Source organism: Patiria miniata, unplaced genomic scaffold, assembly GCF_015706575.1.
Source record: "Patiria miniata isolate m_02_andy unplaced genomic scaffold, ASM1570657v1 HiC_scaffold_24, whole genome shotgun sequence".
Classification (NCBI taxonomy): domain Eukaryota; kingdom Metazoa; phylum Echinodermata; class Asteroidea; order Valvatida; family Asterinidae; genus Patiria; species Patiria miniata.
In genome coordinates this window covers 2,972,838-2,993,973 of record NW_024037063.1, presented here as the reverse complement: position 1 = coordinate 2,993,973, position 21,136 = coordinate 2,972,838, and the positions used below count along the sequence as shown (strand labels likewise).

At 42.2% G+C, this 21,136-nt stretch overlaps 1 protein-coding gene across 3 annotated transcripts in view; it reads right to left on the bottom strand.

The window, feature by feature from the left end:
* LOC119732543 (WD repeat and FYVE domain-containing protein 3-like) overlaps window positions 1–19,620 on the bottom strand; it is a 58,890-nt gene extending 39,270 nt beyond the window's left edge. For 2 of the 3 annotated variants that reach the window (XM_038206104.1, XM_038206102.1), the window contains exons 1-29: window positions 19,440–19,620; window positions 18,489–18,655; window positions 17,993–18,048; window positions 17,315–17,559; window positions 16,363–16,535; window positions 15,819–15,920; window positions 15,303–15,496; window positions 14,917–15,055; window positions 14,582–14,682; window positions 14,185–14,333; window positions 13,328–13,414; window positions 12,638–12,914; window positions 12,213–12,427; window positions 11,043–11,542; window positions 10,566–10,787; window positions 9,896–10,056; window positions 9,366–9,594; window positions 8,647–8,798; window positions 8,133–8,244; window positions 7,542–7,732; window positions 7,240–7,392; window positions 6,611–6,846; window positions 6,289–6,404; window positions 5,753–5,879; window positions 4,906–5,123; window positions 3,939–4,126; window positions 3,167–3,301; window positions 2,666–2,839; window positions 1,326–1,358 (exon numbers count right to left, since the gene is read on the bottom strand). In XM_038206104.1, coding sequence (XP_038062032.1) covers window positions 1,326–1,358; window positions 2,666–2,839; window positions 3,167–3,301; window positions 3,939–4,126; window positions 4,906–5,123; window positions 5,753–5,879; window positions 6,289–6,404; window positions 6,611–6,846; window positions 7,240–7,392; window positions 7,542–7,732; window positions 8,133–8,244; window positions 8,647–8,798; window positions 9,366–9,594; window positions 9,896–10,056; window positions 10,566–10,787; window positions 11,043–11,542; window positions 12,213–12,427; window positions 12,638–12,914; window positions 13,328–13,414; window positions 14,185–14,333; window positions 14,582–14,682; window positions 14,917–15,055; window positions 15,303–15,496; window positions 15,819–15,920; window positions 16,363–16,535; window positions 17,315–17,559; window positions 17,993–18,048; window positions 18,489–18,655; window positions 19,440–19,594 — 5,007 coding nt within the window. In that variant the 5' untranslated portion in view covers window positions 19,595–19,620. The remainder of the gene's footprint in view (window positions 1–1,325; window positions 1,359–2,665; window positions 2,840–3,166; window positions 3,302–3,938; window positions 4,127–4,905; window positions 5,124–5,752; window positions 5,880–6,288; window positions 6,405–6,610; window positions 6,847–7,239; window positions 7,393–7,541; window positions 7,733–8,132; window positions 8,245–8,646; window positions 8,799–9,365; window positions 9,595–9,895; window positions 10,057–10,565; window positions 10,788–11,042; window positions 11,543–12,212; window positions 12,428–12,637; window positions 12,915–13,327; window positions 13,415–14,184; window positions 14,334–14,581; window positions 14,683–14,916; window positions 15,056–15,302; window positions 15,497–15,818; window positions 15,921–16,362; window positions 16,536–17,314; window positions 17,560–17,992; window positions 18,049–18,488; window positions 18,656–19,439) is intronic. The other variant, XM_038206103.1, reaches the window with a different exon arrangement.
* Between the last annotated feature and the right edge of the window lie 1,516 nt (window positions 19,621–21,136).

The following is a 21,136-nucleotide window of genomic DNA, read 5'->3' as shown; positions in this document are numbered from 1 at the left end:
CTAAGTGAGTAAAGATTAAGAACGGTAAAAATATATAGCCATAAAACCTGCCATTATTATGATCAGTGTGGATAATACTGGATTAATATGTGACTGTGTGCTGTGGTTACAAAGCATTCGTAGTTAAAAGAAAAAAATCCCCCCAAAGATGGTTAGATCGGAACTCAAACCAAAACCAAGACCAAGACTAGAAATTAAACAGAAAATACAAACTCAAACAAAAACAGGTTGATCATTTGAGCAAATGGACAAAGGCATTCCTGGAGTCAAAGAATTGAATACAGAACCAGAACTAAATGGATGTTAGGTATGTAGTTGATCAATTCATGAATATTCAGTCAACAATTCCTGAATATTTGGTGAACTGTAAGAAATGTGTGCCGCTGTACAAGAGAATTCAAAAATGCGAAAATTTGGCCAGTTTCATTTCTTCATAAAGCTTGAAAAATAACTTCTTTTAAAGTAACTCAGCATTTCTAGATGAAGAACGCATTGAGGGAAAACTACAAAGATTTCTCATTGTGATGGGGGCTGTAAAAACGCTTTATCTGAGGAGTTTTACGACCAGGAAGAAGGTGACAGTTTTTTTTTACATTGTGTCCTGACAGGATTCGAACCCCAGACACCAAGGTGAAACAGAAGAAATGATCTATATCCCAACAAAAAACTTCCCAAGTTTATTGCAAAGCTTTGACTCCAACCACTGTTCGAATTTGCTAGTTGATTTTGAGTTCTAGTTTTTAGTTGGGGAGGGGTCAGAAAACCACTATTTCTACTTTAAGATCAAGTAAGAAAGTGACACTGCGGCCTTGCAGGATTCGAACCCAAGACACCACAGGTCAAACGGAAGATGTAGGTGCCAACATATAATCCCAATTGTATCGCAAAGCATTGACTCCAGCCACTGTTCAGATTTGCTAGTTGATTTAGGAGTTATAGTTTTGAGTAGGGGAGGGGTCAAAAACCACTTTGTCTGCTTAAAGATCAAGTACAAAGCAACGGCTATGTCTATTTTGTGCCCTTGGCGGATTCGAACCCAAGACACCACAAGTGAAACAAAGGAAAAGAAGTATGTGCCAACTCAAACCTCCCACGTTTAAAGGAAAAATGCGTCCAAATACTGCTCAGAATTGACGTCGTTTACGGGAAAAAACACACTTCCTGCAGCCTTGAGTAGCAAAGGCAAAAAGACACTCTGCAATCCCCACGCAACAGACAAAACAAATCAACAACAAAAAGGACAAACATGACTGAATTACTCCATACAGGTGAACGTGAAATGAAACTAGTTATAGTCATTTTGGAAACGGCAAATGAATACATACCACTATGACATATTCCTCAACATGGATATAGTCCTGGGAAAGGGAGTAATGGGCGATGAGAAAAAAGAAATGTACAAACCGTGCTGGGGGTATAAAAGAGGAGGGCGGGGCAAAAGGGAGGGAAAGGGGGAGGAGAAGCCGTGTGCAATCATCCATGTGTCAAAAATTCAAATCAGAAAAAAAATTACCTTTACAAATATCACAAATTAAAATATCAAATATGGATTTTGGTTGTAAAATGTGTTCACCAAATTTTGTAATTTTGTTGAGCATGTTTGTCTTTCATTTAGCAAAAATGTAATTGATACATTCTTCGTGTGTACATTAATAGGCTATCCCAAGTAATGTATGCAACAAAATGTTTATATCAAGCCAAAAGTCTTTGTGTATTAAAAATATCTTGTGGTATGAAGTTTCAGTCCGGTTACTTTCTAAAGATTTTCCAAAGATTTGTTTGTAAGCATTCCATGAGGAAGGAATTTTTTTCAAATCGCAAATTTAAAAAGGACTTGGAAATGCTCCTAACCGAAGAAGAAAAAAAAATCCAATCTGAAGAAAAAAAATATATCTTTTTGATTTATGGTCGAATTTTTGTCAGAGACATGAGGGATTGCACACAACTTTTAGAAGAGATGACTGAGAAGAAAAAAATTGACGTATCCAGAAAAATTCCAATTGGAAGAAGAAAATGGGAAAAGGTTTGAAGGACAACAGAAGGAGATAATTCTATGGGAAGGTTAAATGTTGATGTAGAGTGCTGTGAAAAATAACTAAAGGTGCACAAAAATGAAAACATCACAAAAGAAAACCCTAAGATATGTACAAGTATTAACATTACTTGGATAAATTAAACTTCAAAAATAATATTTCCTCTTTTGTTGACAAAAACCTGTATATACCCTACGAAATATGCTACTATTTTTTTTGGTAAATGCAACACAAGCATATTAAGAAAGGGCTACACTTTTTATCAATTGCTGGAATTTGTTATCAGATAAATCCTGCAACAAAGCTGAAATTCACGATGCCCCAAAAATTAAGAATACAATTTCTGAAAAAAAATCAGACAAATTAAAATAAAATGCATTTTTTTCTCGGTTGTTGGAATTTTTTTAACAACTGAAATTGAACTAGACGAATCCAGCAATAGTGCTAAAATAATACAAAAATGAGAATAAAAGACTGAAAATCCACTGATTACAATAAAATTTATCTTTCTCGGTTGTTGGAATTTTTTTTCAACAGTGTTGAAACAGTAAAAAAATAAAACATAAAAGGACTGAAAAATCAGCCGAATTACAAAAAAAAACATTTTTTCTTGGTCCGTGTGGCGGTCTGACCTGTTCAGTGTTGGCAGTATACGGGAACATGGTCGACGCTAGACCGCACAGGAACGGCGCACTCATGCAGACCGGTTTGAACTCAGGGACGTTGTGATACAGGTAGAGCAGGAACTGAATGAGCGTCACTGGGTACTCCTGGATCCATGGAATATCCTCGTCTGGGTCAATGGTCTTTTTGGAGGAAAAAAACATATTTGGATGAAATAATTAGTGGATTTTGTTTTTCTTTGGAGGGTAAAAACTAAAATTTTGTCCTGAGGTAAATCTGAATCAAAGATTCAAACAATCAAGGAGACCTTACTACCAATGGTTCTGAAACAATCATGAATACGTATAATATAGATTTTGAAGCATTTTTGTGGTTTATTAATTTATCATAATTTTTCAGACACACACAAAAATTGTGACTTCACTTCTGGTATTAGAATTATGAATTTACAAAAGGAGAACACATTTCAATTCTTGGGAATTCGCTAAGAACCGGAATTGGCCGCTTACGTGGTTGAGCATTGCTCTGATCTGAGCCAGTATGACCAGGATGGCATCGGTGCAGATGTTGGTAGCCACACGGCCAGAGAGGGGCTGGTTGGTAGGAATGCCGAAGATGAACTGCCACATGGAATTCAAATCCAGCTGTTGGGGAAAGCATAGAATATCAGACTGATTTCCATAACTGGAGCTCCTTGTAATTGCAGGAAAATTTCTTTTGATTATCAATAAATCAATGAACCAAAATTGATAGATATTTATACATTGATTTTTCCCTGCAATTGTACAAATTCAAGTCTACATGAACAGATTGAATTCTGTCAAATTAAGGCAATTAATTTCCACAATCAAAGAGAAAAATCCATTTTTGACGGGCATATCTGAGGTAAAAGTTACATCAAAATAACTTATTCCGACAAGTGAAATCAAGTTCAACATTTAAAACAATTTCGAGTGACTATTAGCAAAAATGTTGATTCTTGCAGTCATTCAAATTTGATTCCAGAGTCACAGCAACGGAAAATTATAACAAAAAGTTTGCGTGTTGGAAACCAAATTCTCTTTGGGTCCAGTCGAGGTTTCTAAATACATTTTGGTTTATTGCGACTCTAGAATGCCAGTCTGAAAACGGGTGTTTACTTTTTGGGCAACAAATTGTCTTAACTTGGACAGAATTGAAACAATGCATTATGACATTCTAGCTGATATATCATCTCGGCATCTCTAGGTGGCACAATTTTGAGCTGATGGCTTGTAATACGCAACAAGTTAGGTCCCTCACCTGACAGTTTTCAGGGAGTTCTCTGACTTGCTGACCCAATGACATGGCCATCAGGAGGAAGTAGATCCCTGGTACGCTGGCGTGCCTCGGCAGTAGCCACTGGAGCACCGTGAAGCCCGGCATGTGGCACGTCTCCTGGTTGATCTCGCGGTTCTGCAGTCCCTTTTTGCCCTTGCCCAGATTGAAACCTACAAAGGCAAAACAAAAGAGTTGTGATGGACTCAGTCACAAGTCATCACAAGTTAAAGGGAAAATACAACATTTGCAAACATCAAAAAATAAAACTACCAAATCATTTTGAAATACCTTGCTGGACTGTTAGTGAATGACAGTGTAAAGCATCCTGTAAAATCATGGCACCTGGTATACTGTCAGTTTCAAGAAAAGTGGTATTTTTGTATCAATTTCCAACGCTGATCGGCCGATCAGCGTTGGAAAAAACTGGCTTTTTTTCAAATACTGGCCCCAGTTGACCATCGCACTTGTTTGCAATCGATTACACACCTATGAACTGGTACAAGCCAGCTAGACTGGTTCCCTGACCTTACAATTCCCCAATATATGTAAACTGCTCTGTTTCTTCTTATATGGAGTCAGGGAACCAGACTACAGGAACATGATTGTTTTTCTTGGTTTTTATAGTATTTTCGAACCCAAAACCTCAAAAAGTCAGTGTAACTATATTTGCTATATATTTCCAACCCCCCAATTCCATCCATTTCTGAAAATTACAGCAAAAGCAAATGATGTATATTCCCTTTAACCACTAATCAATCACAATCACTAGATGAAAAGAGTCAAAATCGAGGCAGAAGCACGTCATCACCAGTTACCATAACTCATTCACAAGTTGATCGTGAGTCATCCATGAAATACTCAAATTTTGAGCAGCAGATGTGCAGCAAGATTACCAAACTGCTTTATTCGGGACCTTTCCAAAATCTGTCATCCAGACCCCCAGACCTACCTAGCACCACACCCATCCTATTCTGCAGCACAGCTTCCGTCTTGTCCAGCCAGCCGCCACCGAAAGTCCCGTCCCGGAACTTGCTGATCGCTGATTGGCTGTACAGCATGGTTACTAGGATACGCAGTCCCATGATGACCGTAGTGGCGTGTACGTGGCTCTGCAGGAACAGCAGCAGCCAATCGTAGCCCAGGATTTTCAAGATCTCCTCGCACATGCTACCGAAATGAACAAGTAAATCACCAGTTCACTGACAAAAATTTTATTTTGAAGCAAACATGCAACATGTAATAAGTTGTGGTAGTGCACCACAAAATTGGGCCTTACAGCTATTCATGGCGCTGCTAAGCATAGTTTTCTTCATCATTTTAGAGAGACCATAACAGCAAACAAAGCCAGATGCAAATTCAGATGCAAAATCTGCTTAAAAAGCAACCCAACCAAACACAATGAGTTGAAAAGTCACCAGAGTAACTGTTGACTAATTAAAAAATTTTTTTTACAAATTTTGCACAATGTTACATCAATATGAAGTGCAGAACATGCAATAAGTTACAAATATTGTTAAGTTTTCATTTTGTGGGATCCGGTTCCCTGGTCAACGGAAACGTTGCCTGCCAAAGAACGAGCAAGTTAAATTCTCCAAATAAACTACAAGGGGAAGCTGACTAGGTGCATTATAACAATTGTTTAAAGTTGAACACCGATCCTCCGTCAAAAGAGCACCGGAACGGCAATCCGGAGGTTGCAGGTTCAAAACCCGCTCCTGTCAATTTCTTGTTTTCAACTTTAACAAATGAAGTTTAATGTGTGTACGTTTTCAGGTCTAACTCTCATTTTCGTTTACCTTGGACTGGCGTTGTGCGTGTTCGGCGTGAAGAGCAGTTTGAGGATGACATCCATAAGAACATTCCTCAGGTGGATGTTGTGAGGGGATATGGTGCCTGTCCAGTCTTCAGACATGCTCTCGTTGTCTGGGTCGAGAAACAAGGAAAACATCACTAAGAATGTTACCGCGGAAATGAGACCGAGTCAGGTAACTCCATAAAAAGTTGTCCTTTGAGGATGAATTCTCGTTATTTGAAAAAGAGAATTATTCAGTTGGTGAAATTTTTAATTTATAAAACTTATTCTGTATTGATGAGACAGATTAAACGTAGTTAAGTCTATGGAAAGTCCATCACAAGTCTGGTAACAATTCAATCAAAAGTCCAGTAACAGACCACAGTCAAATTTTGTCACTCTGATGTAATTCTGTGTTGAAATATTCAAACATGCATAACTTTATCAACTTGGTTCAATTACTACACGAAAATGGAATTTTCATTTGTTTCATTGGCTTTTATAGTTGATTTTTTTTTTAAAGTTTTCCTCCAGACTCACCCCTGCTTCCTTTCTGGGAGTCAGTGTCCGAGACCAGACATTGGAGTTCATCCAGTGTAACCATCCTCTCATCGGCGGACAGGTTGGGCAAGGTGGACGCCAAAAACTGACCAACTCTGGAGAAATCAAAACAGCACCAAATGGAAAATACTTCAGTTTGAATTTCATTTCTTTTCTTTTGACCATTATCACCCAAACACAAGGCCAAGAGTCACTCAAGATGCAGGCTACAGTCTTGACAAAGCAGAAAGAACAATTTCTTGACAAGTAAAGATTATATTAGTTATCCCGCGACCGCAAGTGAAACACGAAATTAACTTACGACAGCAAGTCCGCGCTGCTGGACCCGCCTTGCAGCATGACGCTGATCAGGTTAGCGATGGACTGGATGGTTGCGTGGGTCAAGGTGGGGTCATGGAGCATGTACAGTAGCCGGTTGACCATGCGCAGCTGTCGCATCATCTTACGGTTCTTGTCGGCCTCGCTGGAGTCCGTCAGGAGCTCGTAGAAGTGATCATAGAGGGAGCGCTGGAGGTCGTAAGGGGCATTGTGCCAGACCTACAGGAAGAAAGAATTGATCCATCAAATGCATTTGTGAGCATTTTGGGGAGTGAACACTGACAAATGGTACATCTGAAAATCTGGAATCAAAATGAACTCGAACTTTTGCAAGCTTGCGAGTTACACTATGACTCTTTTTTAATTTGGTTGTTCAGGGCTTGTGCCAAACTTGTAACGGAAGAATTAATTCGACAAAAGCTCATTGTGATAAATGAAATAAGCAGAACATTGTTCCTTTGTTATGGAGGTTCTTTTAATGGATCACAAGTAAATCACAAGTCCAGTCACAAGTAAATCACAAGTCCAGTCACAAGTAAATCCCAAGTCCAGTCACAAGTAAATCACAAGTCCAGTCACAAGTGTTTTCTACAAATTTATGAAATTCTGTACCTCCAAGTCACACAGTAGGTCTTCAAACGCCGTCCTGTGAGGGATGATGGTGGTCTCCCGGCCGCTGTCGATGGTTCCAACCAGCGAGAATGTCAGGTGAAGGATGTGGCTGTTCAACAGATGCTTCTTCTTCTTCAGCAGGAAGGCAAGAATCTGGGATGAAAACAGAGAGTAAAATCATCAGCCAGTCCCGACCAGCAAAATACGATGGGTAATATAATGTAGTACAGGTGCTACAGAAAAACAGACAAACCCGAGCAATTTTTTTTCTGACATGTCAATTTTAACTTTTTTTTGTTCACCTGATATCCTCTTGTCCGTTCCATTTCGGCCATGGCCGGACTGTTGTTCTTGACCACGCAGACAAGCGCCTTGACCGCCGCGTACAGCCCCTCGACGTCCGTGGACATGGCTATCAGGCCTAGCAGCGGGGCCGACCCGCCGATGTTCTCAAGGGTACTGGCTACTGGTTTGGGGCAGAAAGTTCTCACACCTGTGTAAACGGGGAATAAATGTATAACAGAGTTTGTGTAAAGGCCTTGGTGACTCCAACAATTTTTAATCAATTTTGATTCCGTCACAATCAATTACAGGTCAATCAAAAAATTGGGTAAAATTGGGTCATTTCACTGATGAACAGTTGCACTCAATCATAGGCATATCAGAATCGCATGGAAGCAAAAATGCATGTAGAGCAACCCAAGTCAACTCAAAATTAATTTGGTTTCTGAAAGGCAATTCCTTGAGGTGTTTTTTTGTATATGGTTGCTCCTAGTTGTTTCAAGCATTAAATGCAATTCTGATTTTCAGAAAAAATTGGTTCAGCGCAACTCTGGCACGCTAGTAATTTTTTAAGATGCAGTGGCAGCTTGGGACAAGGTGTTTCATTTTACCAATGTTTCCGATGAGAACTGCCCCGAACGACCGTCCGCTTCCGCTGAGGTGACACGCCGAGTTGTGGATGATGCGGATTGGGGTGGAGTTCTCGTGGGTGGACAGGCCCAACTGAAAAACATAAGATGGAAAGAAGGCAAACATAAAAACGTCACCATATTGCACAAGAGAGTTAAACAAACTGTGAATTGCTTGAGCACAAGTTCGAGCACGAAGTATTCAAGTAACATCACTTGAACCTACACTAGTCAGCTAAGTTGGGCTAGTGTAGGCAACTATGCAGGATTAGACTACCAAAGTTGCTGACATGGCTAATTACAATAGCCCATTGGCAATTGTGCAATTGCCCATCCTTATGTGCAGCAGGAAGCCGAGTATCGCTATGATGTATTACCATGGTTCGACGACAGGCTTCGACATTTTCCTATAAGTGCAGACGAAAGTTATTTTACAAATGAACCACTGAACGACCAACTCCTACTTGTTGACAACAAGCCTAATCTTTGGTTTTACCTGCTTAGCCACAGACTTGCTGTCAAACTTGTTGAACGTCTTCCTGATCTTGGAGATGGTCAGTACTGAGAGGGCGTGGGCGTGGATGCCGATGACGATCTTCTCCTCTGGGATCTGAAGTGCCGACAGGTCAACCCTCACTGAACTGAATTCTGGAATAAATGTAAAACAAAACGCTTGTTGCTAGAGCTTTGTGTTCTTGGGCAAGACACTTTACTACAATTGCCATTTTCCACCTCCCCCTTAAAATCATATTTGGCCACACAAGCTAGAAACATCAATGGTTATGGTGTCCAACTTATGTTGAATAATTGTGTGGTTTTGTAATCTGACTGTGATCATGTTTGTGTTCTTGGGCAAGACACATTACTGCAATTGCCTTTCTCCATCTCCTCCACCTTCCCACATCATTTTTGGCCACACAAACCAGCTACCTCAACCTTCTAATTTCATCTTCCAGCAAATGGGGCCTGCTTGCCTTGGTCCTTATCATTCTCCATTAAATAATCAATCCATGTTATGCCTTCAATCCTCCAAAATCCTCCAATACTATAATTTTTAAAGCACCTCAATCCTTAGAAATCCTCCAATTATGTAAAGAGTGTATTGTAGTAGTTGGGATCGTTATGATTCAGGGAGAATTTCGGAATAAGAAAGCCAGCAAAAGAAGAACACAGCCCGAGCCTACAGATCATCTACCACCATCCCAAAAAACCTACCCTCCTGCCTCGGAGCCTGAAAGCTCCCAACGTTGGTAGGTCCAAGCAGGTAGATTGCACAAAGTGTTGACGCCGCCAGGGGGTCCTCAAAGAGGTGGGTGGGGCCCAGTCGCCATAGCAACCGAGACAAGCTCTTCTGGGGGGCCAGGGTGCCGACGTAGGCGTAGACGGAGGTCAGGTTGGTCGGGGAGCTGGTGGTTCCGGGCAGGTGGGTCTGGATGTACGGCATCTTGAGATAAGAACGATCAAGCAATCTTAGAGATTATCTGAACATACTAGCGTTTTAACAAATCAACCTAATGTTCTTGCTTGTATCAATTCTGGTGTTTAACTACCCTCCCAACAATCTGTTTTTGTGGGTGTCTGTCACTGTTTATGTCAGTCTGTCTGTCTGTCTACGATTCTAACAGTGGCATGGTGCTATTGGTCAGTACTTAACACCACACTGTATGAAACTCCTTCATTCCTGTGACATGTGTCATCGTGTGCTTCACTATGTCTGTCACAGTATCTTGTCTCCACTCCCTTACCTTGTGCGAGTGTATATGCGTCCCGTCCACATACAGCGATACTGAGCTGTTCTTGAGCACGGCTTTGTTAAACACCACTCCCAGATGATGCCACTTGCCTTCCTGGGCCAGCTCAGGGCAGAACACCCTCACAGCCGATGGGTCGTTGTCTGGCCTGTCATCTGTTGAGCAAAAACAAGACAATCAATAATATATTCGGAGCAGGACGGCACAAAATCCTTGGGTTTTTCTTTCGGTAGTAGGTTAAGCTAGACATTTTTCAAAGACCATCGCATGGCTCTCAACAGACTGGTATAAGGATATATTAAGGGCGCTGATGTAGTCAAGAAACCAGACCATTTTTTCAAACATGAGATTTATTTTGACATTTGAAACAATTATGAGCACCTACTAGTAAAAGATTGACAAATTCAGTTGTTCAAAATGACTCCAGAGCCCACTCAATAGCAAATTAGTTTATAAAATTTGCCTGTCTGAATTCAATTCTATTTGAATTGACTTGAAATGCTTCAAATGCATTCTGGTTCGGCACAATCCTGGAACGATGTTCCAGAATTTGATAGTTTCTAGACTAGAGTCCCAAGGCCAATTCCATGTTTAATCCAATGAATTCTGTAAGGCACAAGTCCTTCTCAGCTTAGAATATGGCAACGTGAATTTCTGTCCTCACCAGCTTTCGATAGAGGTTCCTCGGACGTATTAATGACCAGTTTCCTCTCGGGCCCCTCGATGCTGATCCGGAGACACGTCGAGTGGTTCTCGGTACTGATGGCGTTCCGCACGATGGTCAGTAGGCGTACCGGGTGCGTGCTGGTGTCCAGCGTGCAGTAACGGTCGACGCAGAACCAGACGGAGTAGGTCAGGCCGGTCTGGGGCGGGAATGCTCTCTCTCCTGGGAAACAAGGAGGATAGGCATAACGATATAACTAGATTCAAACCTCTGGGAGAGTTAGGTAGAAGCAAACGACCCTTGAACAAAAATTTTTACAATTCGCCAAGACACGCCACAGTTTTTCTGGAAATTTGTTCGTCTTTGACACAAGATTTGTTTTCTTTTAAAAAGAAATGTACGGAAAACCAAATGGTTGTTTACTTAATCAGCTCATTGCATGACAAGTCTTGCACAATTTTTTCAAGAAATCGGTACCTGTTCCAACTCCGCTGATATTAGCTGAATCACCGGTTGTGGCCATTCCTACGCTGACCACCGTCTGGGACGGCGTGGACTGCGGGGCGATGCTGGGCAGGTACAGGCATCCGTAGCCCTCGGCGCTCATGTCAAACTCCGCAAACGCCGGCGTGACCGACGTGCTGTTCAGCCGGACGTCCCGGGGCGTGGTCATGGAGACCAGACACTTGACCCGGGTCAGCGGAACCACGCTGCCCTGCGTGGTGCACAGATTGCACGAGCATTTGCCCGAGAGTTCCGAGGTGGCGCTGTTCGTGTCGGACATATCCGGCGAGACTGCGGGGAATGAAAATTGCTCCGGGGTGATGATGGTAGCTGGGCCGGTGGCGCTCGGGTTGCCCGCGTTCACGTTAGATATTGCACTGACGGGGATGTCTAGGTAGCCAGACTGGCTGGCTGGGTTGGGGCATTCGTCTAATGGTTTGCAGTTGAGGGGACTGCCAAGCCTCAAGAAATCCCTACATACAAACGAAAGAATTCCATCCAGTAAATTCAAGGAGTTAATTCACACTGATTCGTAATCAAATTCCGGGGGCATGGGGTAGGGGAGGGGAGGCGAATGGGGTAGCAGCATGGGGTGGGTGGCAAACAAAAGTGACCAACATTTGATCTTTAGGGCTAGTTCCTGTGAGGTTTGAGGTTTGAGGTTTCAGATCACACACAGAAATCAACATAAGATCTTTGGGTTTTAGAGTCTGTGAGGTTTGAGGTTCGAGGTTTGAGGTTTGAGGTTCAAGATAAAACCTACGAACCAACTTTAAATCTTTGGGTTTCAGTGTCTGCGAGGTTTTAGTTTTGAGGTTTGAGGTTTGCGATAAAATACAGGAACCAACTTTGAATCTTTGGGTTTCAGTGTCTGTGAGGTTTTAGTTTTGAGGTTTGAGGTTTGAGATAAAACACAGGAACCAACTTTGAATCTTTGGGTTTCAGTGTCTGCGAGGTTTTAGTTTTGAGGTTTGAGGTTTGAGATAAAACACAGGAACCAACTTTGAATCTTTGGGTTTCAGTGTCTGTGAGGTTTTAGTTTTGAGGTTTGAGGTTTGCAATAAAACACAGGAACCAACTTTGAATCTTTGGGTTTCATTGTCTGTGAGGTTTGAGATTTGAGGTCAAAATCCCGGAACCAACCTTAGATCTTTGGGTTCCAGTGCCTGCGAGGCCAGCCTCTCCAGCATGTGTTGTAGGTTACTATGCAGTGGATGCTCCTCGTCAGCGAGGGCAGCAGACGCTAGATGCAGTAACCTCTGCGGCAGGCCGTTCTCACACATGACCTGCTGATTGCGTTCACTCTTGACCAGATCCTGGATCACGTCGGCTATGTGCATTTGTAGACGGAGGGCCAACTGAGGAAATATACACAGGTAACAGGGTTGGTTTCTTGGGCGATAGAAGAACTTACAGTAAAGCTATTCGTAAGGATCAGAGTAAGGATAGCGAGGATCAAAGAACTGGCTAATATGATAGTACTCTTCAGGAAATAGTGGGTGAAATAGCTAAACAGGGTACTATAGTAATTTGAGCAACAGTACAAATAAATAAAATAGAAGCCATACCTTTCGATCTCTCTCACACTGCACCGACGGCAGCAGGTCCAACAACGCCAGCACGGCTCCGGGATGCACGATGGTCGGGTGGTTGGGCGGGGGTGGGGCCGATGGCGACAGAGGGGATGACGCACTGGGTGGGGAAGCCCCCGCCGAACGCGGCGATAACCTGCGGACGGTGGACCGGGGTTTGCCAGGGGAGGAGGGCGGGGTTGGCAGAGGGGTGAAGGCGTCGTGAACGTGGTGGCTGGACGCTGGGGAATTGATGGGCGTCTGTGCTGATTTGCTGTGGTCAGGAAAAAATTAAGATTTTTTTACTTCTTTATTACTTTATTTATTTGTTTTAAACCACATTTTATGGGGGTAACCTTCCAGCTTGTGCTTACATTGAAAGCCCAATTGATGAATTAAGTGAATATCTGAGGAATACCAGTGAACAGCAATAAACATTACAATGACAATTTGACTGGTAACCTGTTTTTGCTAAGCTATTTTTTGTCTGGTCAACAATTCCAATAAATTGGTCAGAAAATTTCCAATGTCTGCCCTTAAGTTCAAATGAATGTTAGCTGTGTGAATATGTCCAATTAATCTCAACTCCCCTGAACACATTTTAGGTTGATCTTTAATCCACTTTACTAGTCGCAAAGGTTTAGCAATAATTTTTCAGTTTTTGATGCAACTGAACTCCAAACCAACCTGCTGAAAGCATCAATGGCAGTGTCGTACAGGCATCTGAGTAGTAGACAAGAGGATCTCAGGCCATCGGAAATGTGGTCGGGATTGCTGCAAATATAATACATGTACACCAAAATCATTTTAATACCAATGTCTGAAGTAAACGAAGTCAAGTCTGTCTCGAGCCAATATAGCTCCGACCGGTGATTACCTCTGGTTGGTATGAAACTGAGAATTTTTTTTGCACCTCGATGGGGTGCCAGTCCATCACAGGTTACTCCCTAGCCAATGTTAGAACTAATACCCTAGATTGAGAGAGGTAAGTTGGGGTAAAGTGGCTTGCCTATGGACACAATGTATGGCCAGCAGCAGGATTCATACCCCTGACCACGATTCAATTCAATTCAAATCAATATCAACTTTGAAATGATGCTACGTGAAAAATACTTTAAAAGACTTACAAACATACACAAATTATACCCCACATTGAAAGAGGCAAGTGTGGGTAAAGTGGCTTGCCTGAGAACACAACGTATGGCCAGCAGCAGGATTCGAACCCCCGACTCTCTGATCACAATTCAATTGAATTTAATTCAAACTTTAAAGTGACACTACATGAAAAATACTTTAAAAGACTTACAACCACGCACAAATTATACCCCAGATTGAGACAGGTAAGTTGAGGTAAAGTGGCTTGCCTGAGAACACAACGTATTGCCAGCAGCCGGATTCGCAAGCACTACCCACTAGGCCACCCTCCCCTTGAGTTGAATTGCCCCTGAAACTATGTAGATGTGCTGAATCCTTACAAAAACAATTTTTGGAATAAAAATAGATTATTAGGGATTTGAAGAAGTTTGGAGATAATAAGAACTTACCCGCCAATATCGAAGAGGTTGTGGAATGGTTCTGTGTTTGACGAGCCATCGTTGCTCACTGCCGGGCAGTGAGCCTGGGGGAGCAGTTCTGTGACGTCACTGAAACAGCCGAGACGTCTGATTTCCTCGGTCAAAGTTTCATAGCGAATCTTAAAAATGCAATAAATTGAAACTAATTTTGGCAACTGCATGGATACAAATTAATGATCTGTCTATGCAATTGTGTTAAGGTTTGTTGAAGGTTTTTTCTTACGGAAAAGACTACAGTCAATAATTAACCATATTTTGTTTTGGCTTGGACAGCATGACCAGAGGAGAAAAAAAAAGGTTCAACATCCGATTGCCAAAAAAGGCTGGGATAATTTAAGAGTGGAATAAGCAGACAACCCGGGCTTACCTCCGAGGCAAAGAATTTGGCGTTGGCTGGCTCCTGTCTCATAGCAGCTGCGAGGGTCTGGAACACCACGTGGAGGAGGGTGAAGACTTGGTCCTTGGGGGCTGGAGAAAAGGAGGAAAAGTTTCAAGAAATGAACCAACTTCTTGGAATTTCTTCCTAGATTTGAGGCAGTGGTAAGAAAGAAAACAAGCATTACTAAGCATGTAGTGGCCTCAAACAAACTCATGAATAACTAAACTATATGTCGTATGCTTGAAAGAAAATATTTTGACAGCCCTCTGACAACAGTGTGTATATTTCAAATAATATACCCATGATGTTGGATCAATTCTGACCTGTATCCCACGGTTCTCTGAGGCTGTCACTCAGACTTGCTTCCATGGCAACCAGCACCGTGGTAACGTACACAAAGCCCCCGACTTTGCGGAACACCGTCCTGGAGCGGTGGCTGTCCCTCAGAACATTCAGTAACGACTGATTGAAGCAAAAAAAACAAGAAAAACAGGAAAAAATGGTACATTCTTTCCCGATTAGAAGCAAAAATGAAATCGAAAAATCTCTCTGGGATAAAATCGGAGTAATAATCCAAAATGGCAGCGTCCACTGAAAGCCTTGTATCTACAGCTAATTTTGCCTGTATGCGCACGTGGTGTGGCCCGTCTACTGGGCTCTTGAAATTGGTCAAAGAGCGCCCTCCTTTGTTGGTGTACAGAGCCCATACCTGTAGGATATCCGTCTTGAGCTGTAACTGACTGGCCGGCGTGGAGTTCATGAGCCCCAGTAACGTGCCCATGTCGTCCTCACCGTCCTTGCTTAGGATCAGCTGCTGTACGATGGCCAGGGCATGCTGCCTGCACTGGATGTAGGGACCTAGGTTGTGTGAGCACCGGGCACCGCCGTACTCACGAAACACAGCTGTGAGAAAAAAAAAATGAACTTTTTAGTTTAAAAATGTGAACTTTAACAACATTCAGAACTTTGTGATGGACTTGTGAAGGTTTTGTGATGGACTTGTGATGACTTGTGAAGGGCTTGTGATGGACTTATGATGACTTGTGAAGGGCTTGTGATGGACTTGTGATGGACTTGTGATGGACTTGTGAAGGACTTGTGAGGACTTGTGATGGACTTGTAAAGACTTGTGGGGACTTTGTGATGGGTTTGTGATGGATACAATCACAATGGTGTTACCCGATAACCCTTGGTGTAATGTTGGACGCAATTTACAATCACTTACTTGCATTGTCGTTGTTATCGTGCAGCAACAGCGTCAGACAGTCCATCACAAGGAAAGCAAGCTCTTCATCCAGCTCAGGGACATCTACCTCGGGCACCGAACCTGAGAAGCAAAAACAATGGTTCGTCCTCATGAAAGTCATCAAAGCCATTTTTATTCTGTGTTTTTTTCTTCTTCTGATTCAAACACCGTTAACAGCACAGAACATAGACATGCAACAATTTGGAACCTTAAATCCTCGGGGGAAAAAGGCGATTTTTTTTTCGATGCTTTTGCACACAAACAGATCCCCCGTGAGTAGACTGGTTTCCGGACCCAACATGATTGAAACAAGAAGGGGGCAGGAACCAGTCCACCATGAAAGAACTGAATTATTGTCTGTCCACTAATAATTCAAATTTTGTAAAGTTATTTTCTAAAAGCTTGACATAAGCTGACGTTTTCAGTCGATGTCTCATTCTGCTAGAAAAATAGCAATTTAAACACACAATCTTTTTTTCGGAGTCAGACTCGAAAGTAGCAGAGACGGTCATCTTTAACTCACATATGTCCTCTTTGTTGTCTGGCTGGTTATCCTTGAGTGATGCGGCGTAGCGATGCAGGCACGTTACCATGACGGCAAGCAAGCCTACCTCCCTGTACACATCCTTGTAGACACCGCTGTGACGTAGGATCCGAAGGAGGCATTTAATGGCGCGGATCAGGCAGCCGACATCACTGCGGAAGATGGACACCCAAAAGGGTTAAATTATTTTCGCTGGACCGGAAAAGGCCAGTCTACTGACTGACTGAGTCACTGACTGATCGACTGACTGAGTGACTGAGTATAAACAACGTCAAGCTGTGTCTGTTCAACTAAGACTGACAAACGTAAGGCCGGTTCATGCAAACTGCAAGCAAACGTGAATTCGAAGTAATTTTGACATCATGAGACATTCGCTGCGAAAGTCGCTGAAGTTGAGATGTGCTCGACTTCACAAATTCACAGCGTTAAAACATGTCGTGACATCACATGTTTGCATTCGCGTTCCCTTCTGCGCCAAGTATGAATGGGCAGGTAAGACTGACATTTTTCAGGCCGAGCTCAACTAGACAAGTTCAGTTTTGTTCATTTCTATCTGATTATGAAATCCTTGAAAATAGCTACAAACCTGCAAAGCCACATGCAGATGTAAATTTTGTAAGGTAAAAGCAATACATGTAGATAGAAGTGGTTTTTAGAGATGGCCAAAAAACCTCCTACATGTTCCAAAGAACCCTCAGACAGTGACTAAAAACCTACTCCTTGTCTACTTAACTGGTCAAACGTTGGTCTGAGAAATGAACGTTGAGGAAAGTACTTGTGCGCCAAACTGAACCACGATAGCAGCGTCCACATTACTAGGCTACATCTGTCAAAAACACACGTGTCTATGAGAAATGGATTCAGCCGTTCCATACACGCATGCACAATTGCCGGCTATGGCCAACCAATAAGGGTGCGGTCTAAAACTCACCTTCCAGCCTTGATCAGGAGACTAACGCTGCTCAGCTCCTTGTATGGGACAAAGTTCAGGTTGAAGACGACAAACTCCAAGAGCTCGAAGATCTTGAGCTGGATCTCGGCCGACTTGGTGGTGGCGCGGTCGATGAACTGCGACATCGTGTGTTGCGGCTCCAGGATGAAGTAGTTGGCATTGTCCGAGTTGTAGATGTTGGTGATGACCTCCAGAATGACAGAGCACAGGCTGCGCGTGTTGGCCTGGACATCAAAATACAAAATGCGATAAATGTTTATAAAGGAATGGTGCAATGACATTATAAGCCATCAAATTGACTTCACAAATATGCACAAGTGGCCACAATGGACTTGTGGCCAGAATGAAGACGTAGACAAACAGACAGAAAAAAAAAGTTAAAATGGAGAGAAAAATGAACTGATGGCCATAATGTAAGGTGGCCTTGATGGACATGTAGCTACAATGGACAGCTATAAAATGAACAGGTGGGTACCGTGGTTAGTTACCTCAATGAGCATTGGTTACAATGAACAGGTGGTAAAAATTGGACAGGTGGACAGATGGTGACAACAGGTGTGAGGCCATTCAGGCAGGTGGTCACAACCAAAACAAAGGAGTAGTCACAATTAACAGGTGGTTACAATCTGTCTGTCACACAACTACAGAATAATTTACCTTTAAGAATATCGTCTGTAGAACTTGGAATGCTTGAAGATTTCTGACACTATTACCTGCAGAAAATAGACAAAAACATCAGTGTACTGCAAGTTTTGTAGCCACGTCTTCTCCAATACATGAAAATTGTGGCAGGCTGCTAAATGTTATTTGAAATATCCTGGAAGTAAACAGATTTTTACTACATGGCATGCTTTTGAAAAAAAACATGTATTGCCCGCCATGTTGGTCTTGTTTGAGGGGGCGAAAATCGTTTGGAACTTCTTTTCATTATTAATGTTGGAATTAGGAAAAATAATCGCAGGATTACTCTCATGGAGTTTGATTTTTTTTGTTTCAGAGGTAAGTATTGAATTTGAGGACTAAGGTCTCTCTTTGTGTCTACAGGGTTCCATCTCCCAAATTTCCCTCCCCCAGGGTTCCCCTCCCCCAGGGTTTCCCTCCCCCAGGGTTCCCCCTCCCCCAGGTTTCCCCCTTGTTTCGTCCCATTCCTCACCATTTCCGCTCGGCTGTGGTAGCGTGAACCCTTGGACCTGGAATGGCGCTTCGTAGATGGCCGAGTTGGGCCTCAGCTCGCTGTAGCCACACTGAGTGAGCGAGGAGATGAGGAGGACAAGGTTCCTTAACGAGTGGACAGATTCCTGGTCGCCCATTGACTCCAATCTGTGAGGGGAAGTTAAATTTGGTTCAGAAATTGTCTATTTCTCTTGGATGAAGGCCACACCACATCACTCTTCATGAACAAGCTTTAAAAAAGTTTTTCCTGGCCTTCCCTTTGTGAAGACAGCTGGATGGAGTAAAGTGGATTGCTCAGGGACAGAGAAATCTTATGGACATACTAACAAAGTGTATTTTGTGCTAAATTAGGTCACGCAAGTTACGTCACTAATTCATCAGTTAGCAACGTGACTCGTATTTACAAAATTAGCCAATATTTGACATCTATTCATGAACAAGCTAATTATGCCAAATGAGAGAATGTGAGAAAACCTATGAGCTTTTTTTTCTGGATGCTGTAGACACTACACATAATTGATGGGTGACACAACAATCTATACACTAAGTTTCCCCAGAACTCCAGCTGGATGCTACATGTGGTGTACATTCCTGTAAACTAGGTTGAGTAAGGAACAGCACTCCAAGGCATAAATAAGTCACAAGTCAATTACCAACCTTTCTGAGTAGAAAAACATGTACGCTTCTATTTAATGGTGAAGTGCAATTAACAACAAAATAGATTAAGTGCTCTCTTGAGGACTTTGAACACATTTGAGCATTTCCAAAAAGCCCATTGGCCAATAAGTGTTGTGATTGGATGGAGATAGGTTTTGAGAGCCTTCCCCAAGGGCATATTTGTGAAAAATTACAAGTAGCAGGATTTCAATCAATGGATCAAGTATACAGTAAAAAAAAAAACTGTGAAAACTTAAGTTTGTGACAGACTTACTTCAAGACGAAGTCAGCCAGGAAGATATAACCCTGGCAGGATCGGAACTCATCCAGCAAGACCCTGGATTTATCGCTGGAGTCTTTGAGGAAACAGAAGACGGTGAAGCACATCTCAACTTTCTCCAGCGGTGTCAGCTCCTGCACTTGCTGCATGTTGTCCACGCACAAAGCCAGACAACCCTTGTCTGGAAGAAAGAGAGGTGGTTATTTTTGATTTGTCAAATTTTTTTTTTCGAAATCAGAAATGAAATGTTCATTTTCCAGTTAACATCTCTATATTGGCTCAAGTTTCCCAACATAATGCAATAAAGTTAACTGAGCAAATATGATAAGTAGGGCCAATTATTTTTTTGCTTCGGTGGAAATTGGAATTGAATTTTTCAGAATTTCTCTTTGAAATAAAATTAAGCATTTTGGAGAAATCCTAAAGTGTGTACCTATACAGTCTGCATACACAAAAGAGGAACAAAACACTAGAAATTAGAATTTCTATATAGTTGTCAATTTAAATCATGATGTATGGCTTTTGGTGTGGCCTTTTTTAATTCTTAAAAATAGCTCTTAAACATTGGGAAATCATGTAATACCTACCGAACAGGAGATACATGTACCATTCATATTTTAAGCAAGAAATATTTGTGAAAAGAAAAACTACAGTTATGGTACTTAACAGAAACCCTGATCTACTTGCAAAAACATGAATCCTGTGAGAAAAGTAGGAAATTGGCAAAGACCATGAAGACGGGAGAATGCTGAAACATCAAATTTACTTGACAACGCAATTTCAACTGCCAATAGGCATTCCATCCAATTATAGAATATCTCCAGTCCTATCGATTTTTCTGTCTTTTCTCAGACTTTTATAAAAAAAAAACACAACCTACGAGAGATTACTCCCCAGATGGAGTTGATTCATGATGGCAGACCAAAGCAGCCCCAGGGTGGGGTGGGGGGGTAGGGAGGGGAAGAGAACTGGAGGGGAAAAAATCCCCGAGATGAGAGCCTGAGATTGCGAAGATCTGGACAGGAAGGATGGGGAAATTCTTCCGGATGAATTCCCACGGAAACTTGATTTTGACATCATGTTGATCTGGCCCTGGGCAGTGTCGTATTAGGTGTGAAAGCATCAGAGTTTTATCCGCTGCCAATTTTCAGCAACTCTTGGAAAACAGATTTGGAAGAAGTTTCAGATAAAAAAAAAAATCCAAACCTGTGAACTATATTTTTAAACACAATTTCTTATCGCCTTGCTTCAAGGAAAAACACAGATTTGGGAAAGTTTTGGGAAAGTTATATTTGTAATGTAAACTTTAGGATCTCGTCTTTCTAGAGTCTTTCCAGAGTCAAACTCACTGTGTATATACTGCACCACGTCCTGTGTCAGTCCATGCCTGGAGATGGTCGTCAGCACCTCGGCTGCACCTTTCCTCCAGGGGCTGTTGCGGGGAGGACACCAGCTGGTGATGGCGCTGAAGAGGAGAGTCAGGTCGTCTTTCTTGGCAAGCTCATCGGCCGGGCCAGGATGCTTGCAGAGTTTCACTAAAAGCTGATAGTTTCAGGAAAGAAAAACATAAACAACTTGTATCAAGATCATGGTCCAACCGAATTGAGTTTCAGTTCAAGTCTTTGGTCAATGTGAGTCACGTGACTCGAGTCAGGGTCCAAGTCACTTGAGACAGACTTGAGTTTGAGTCC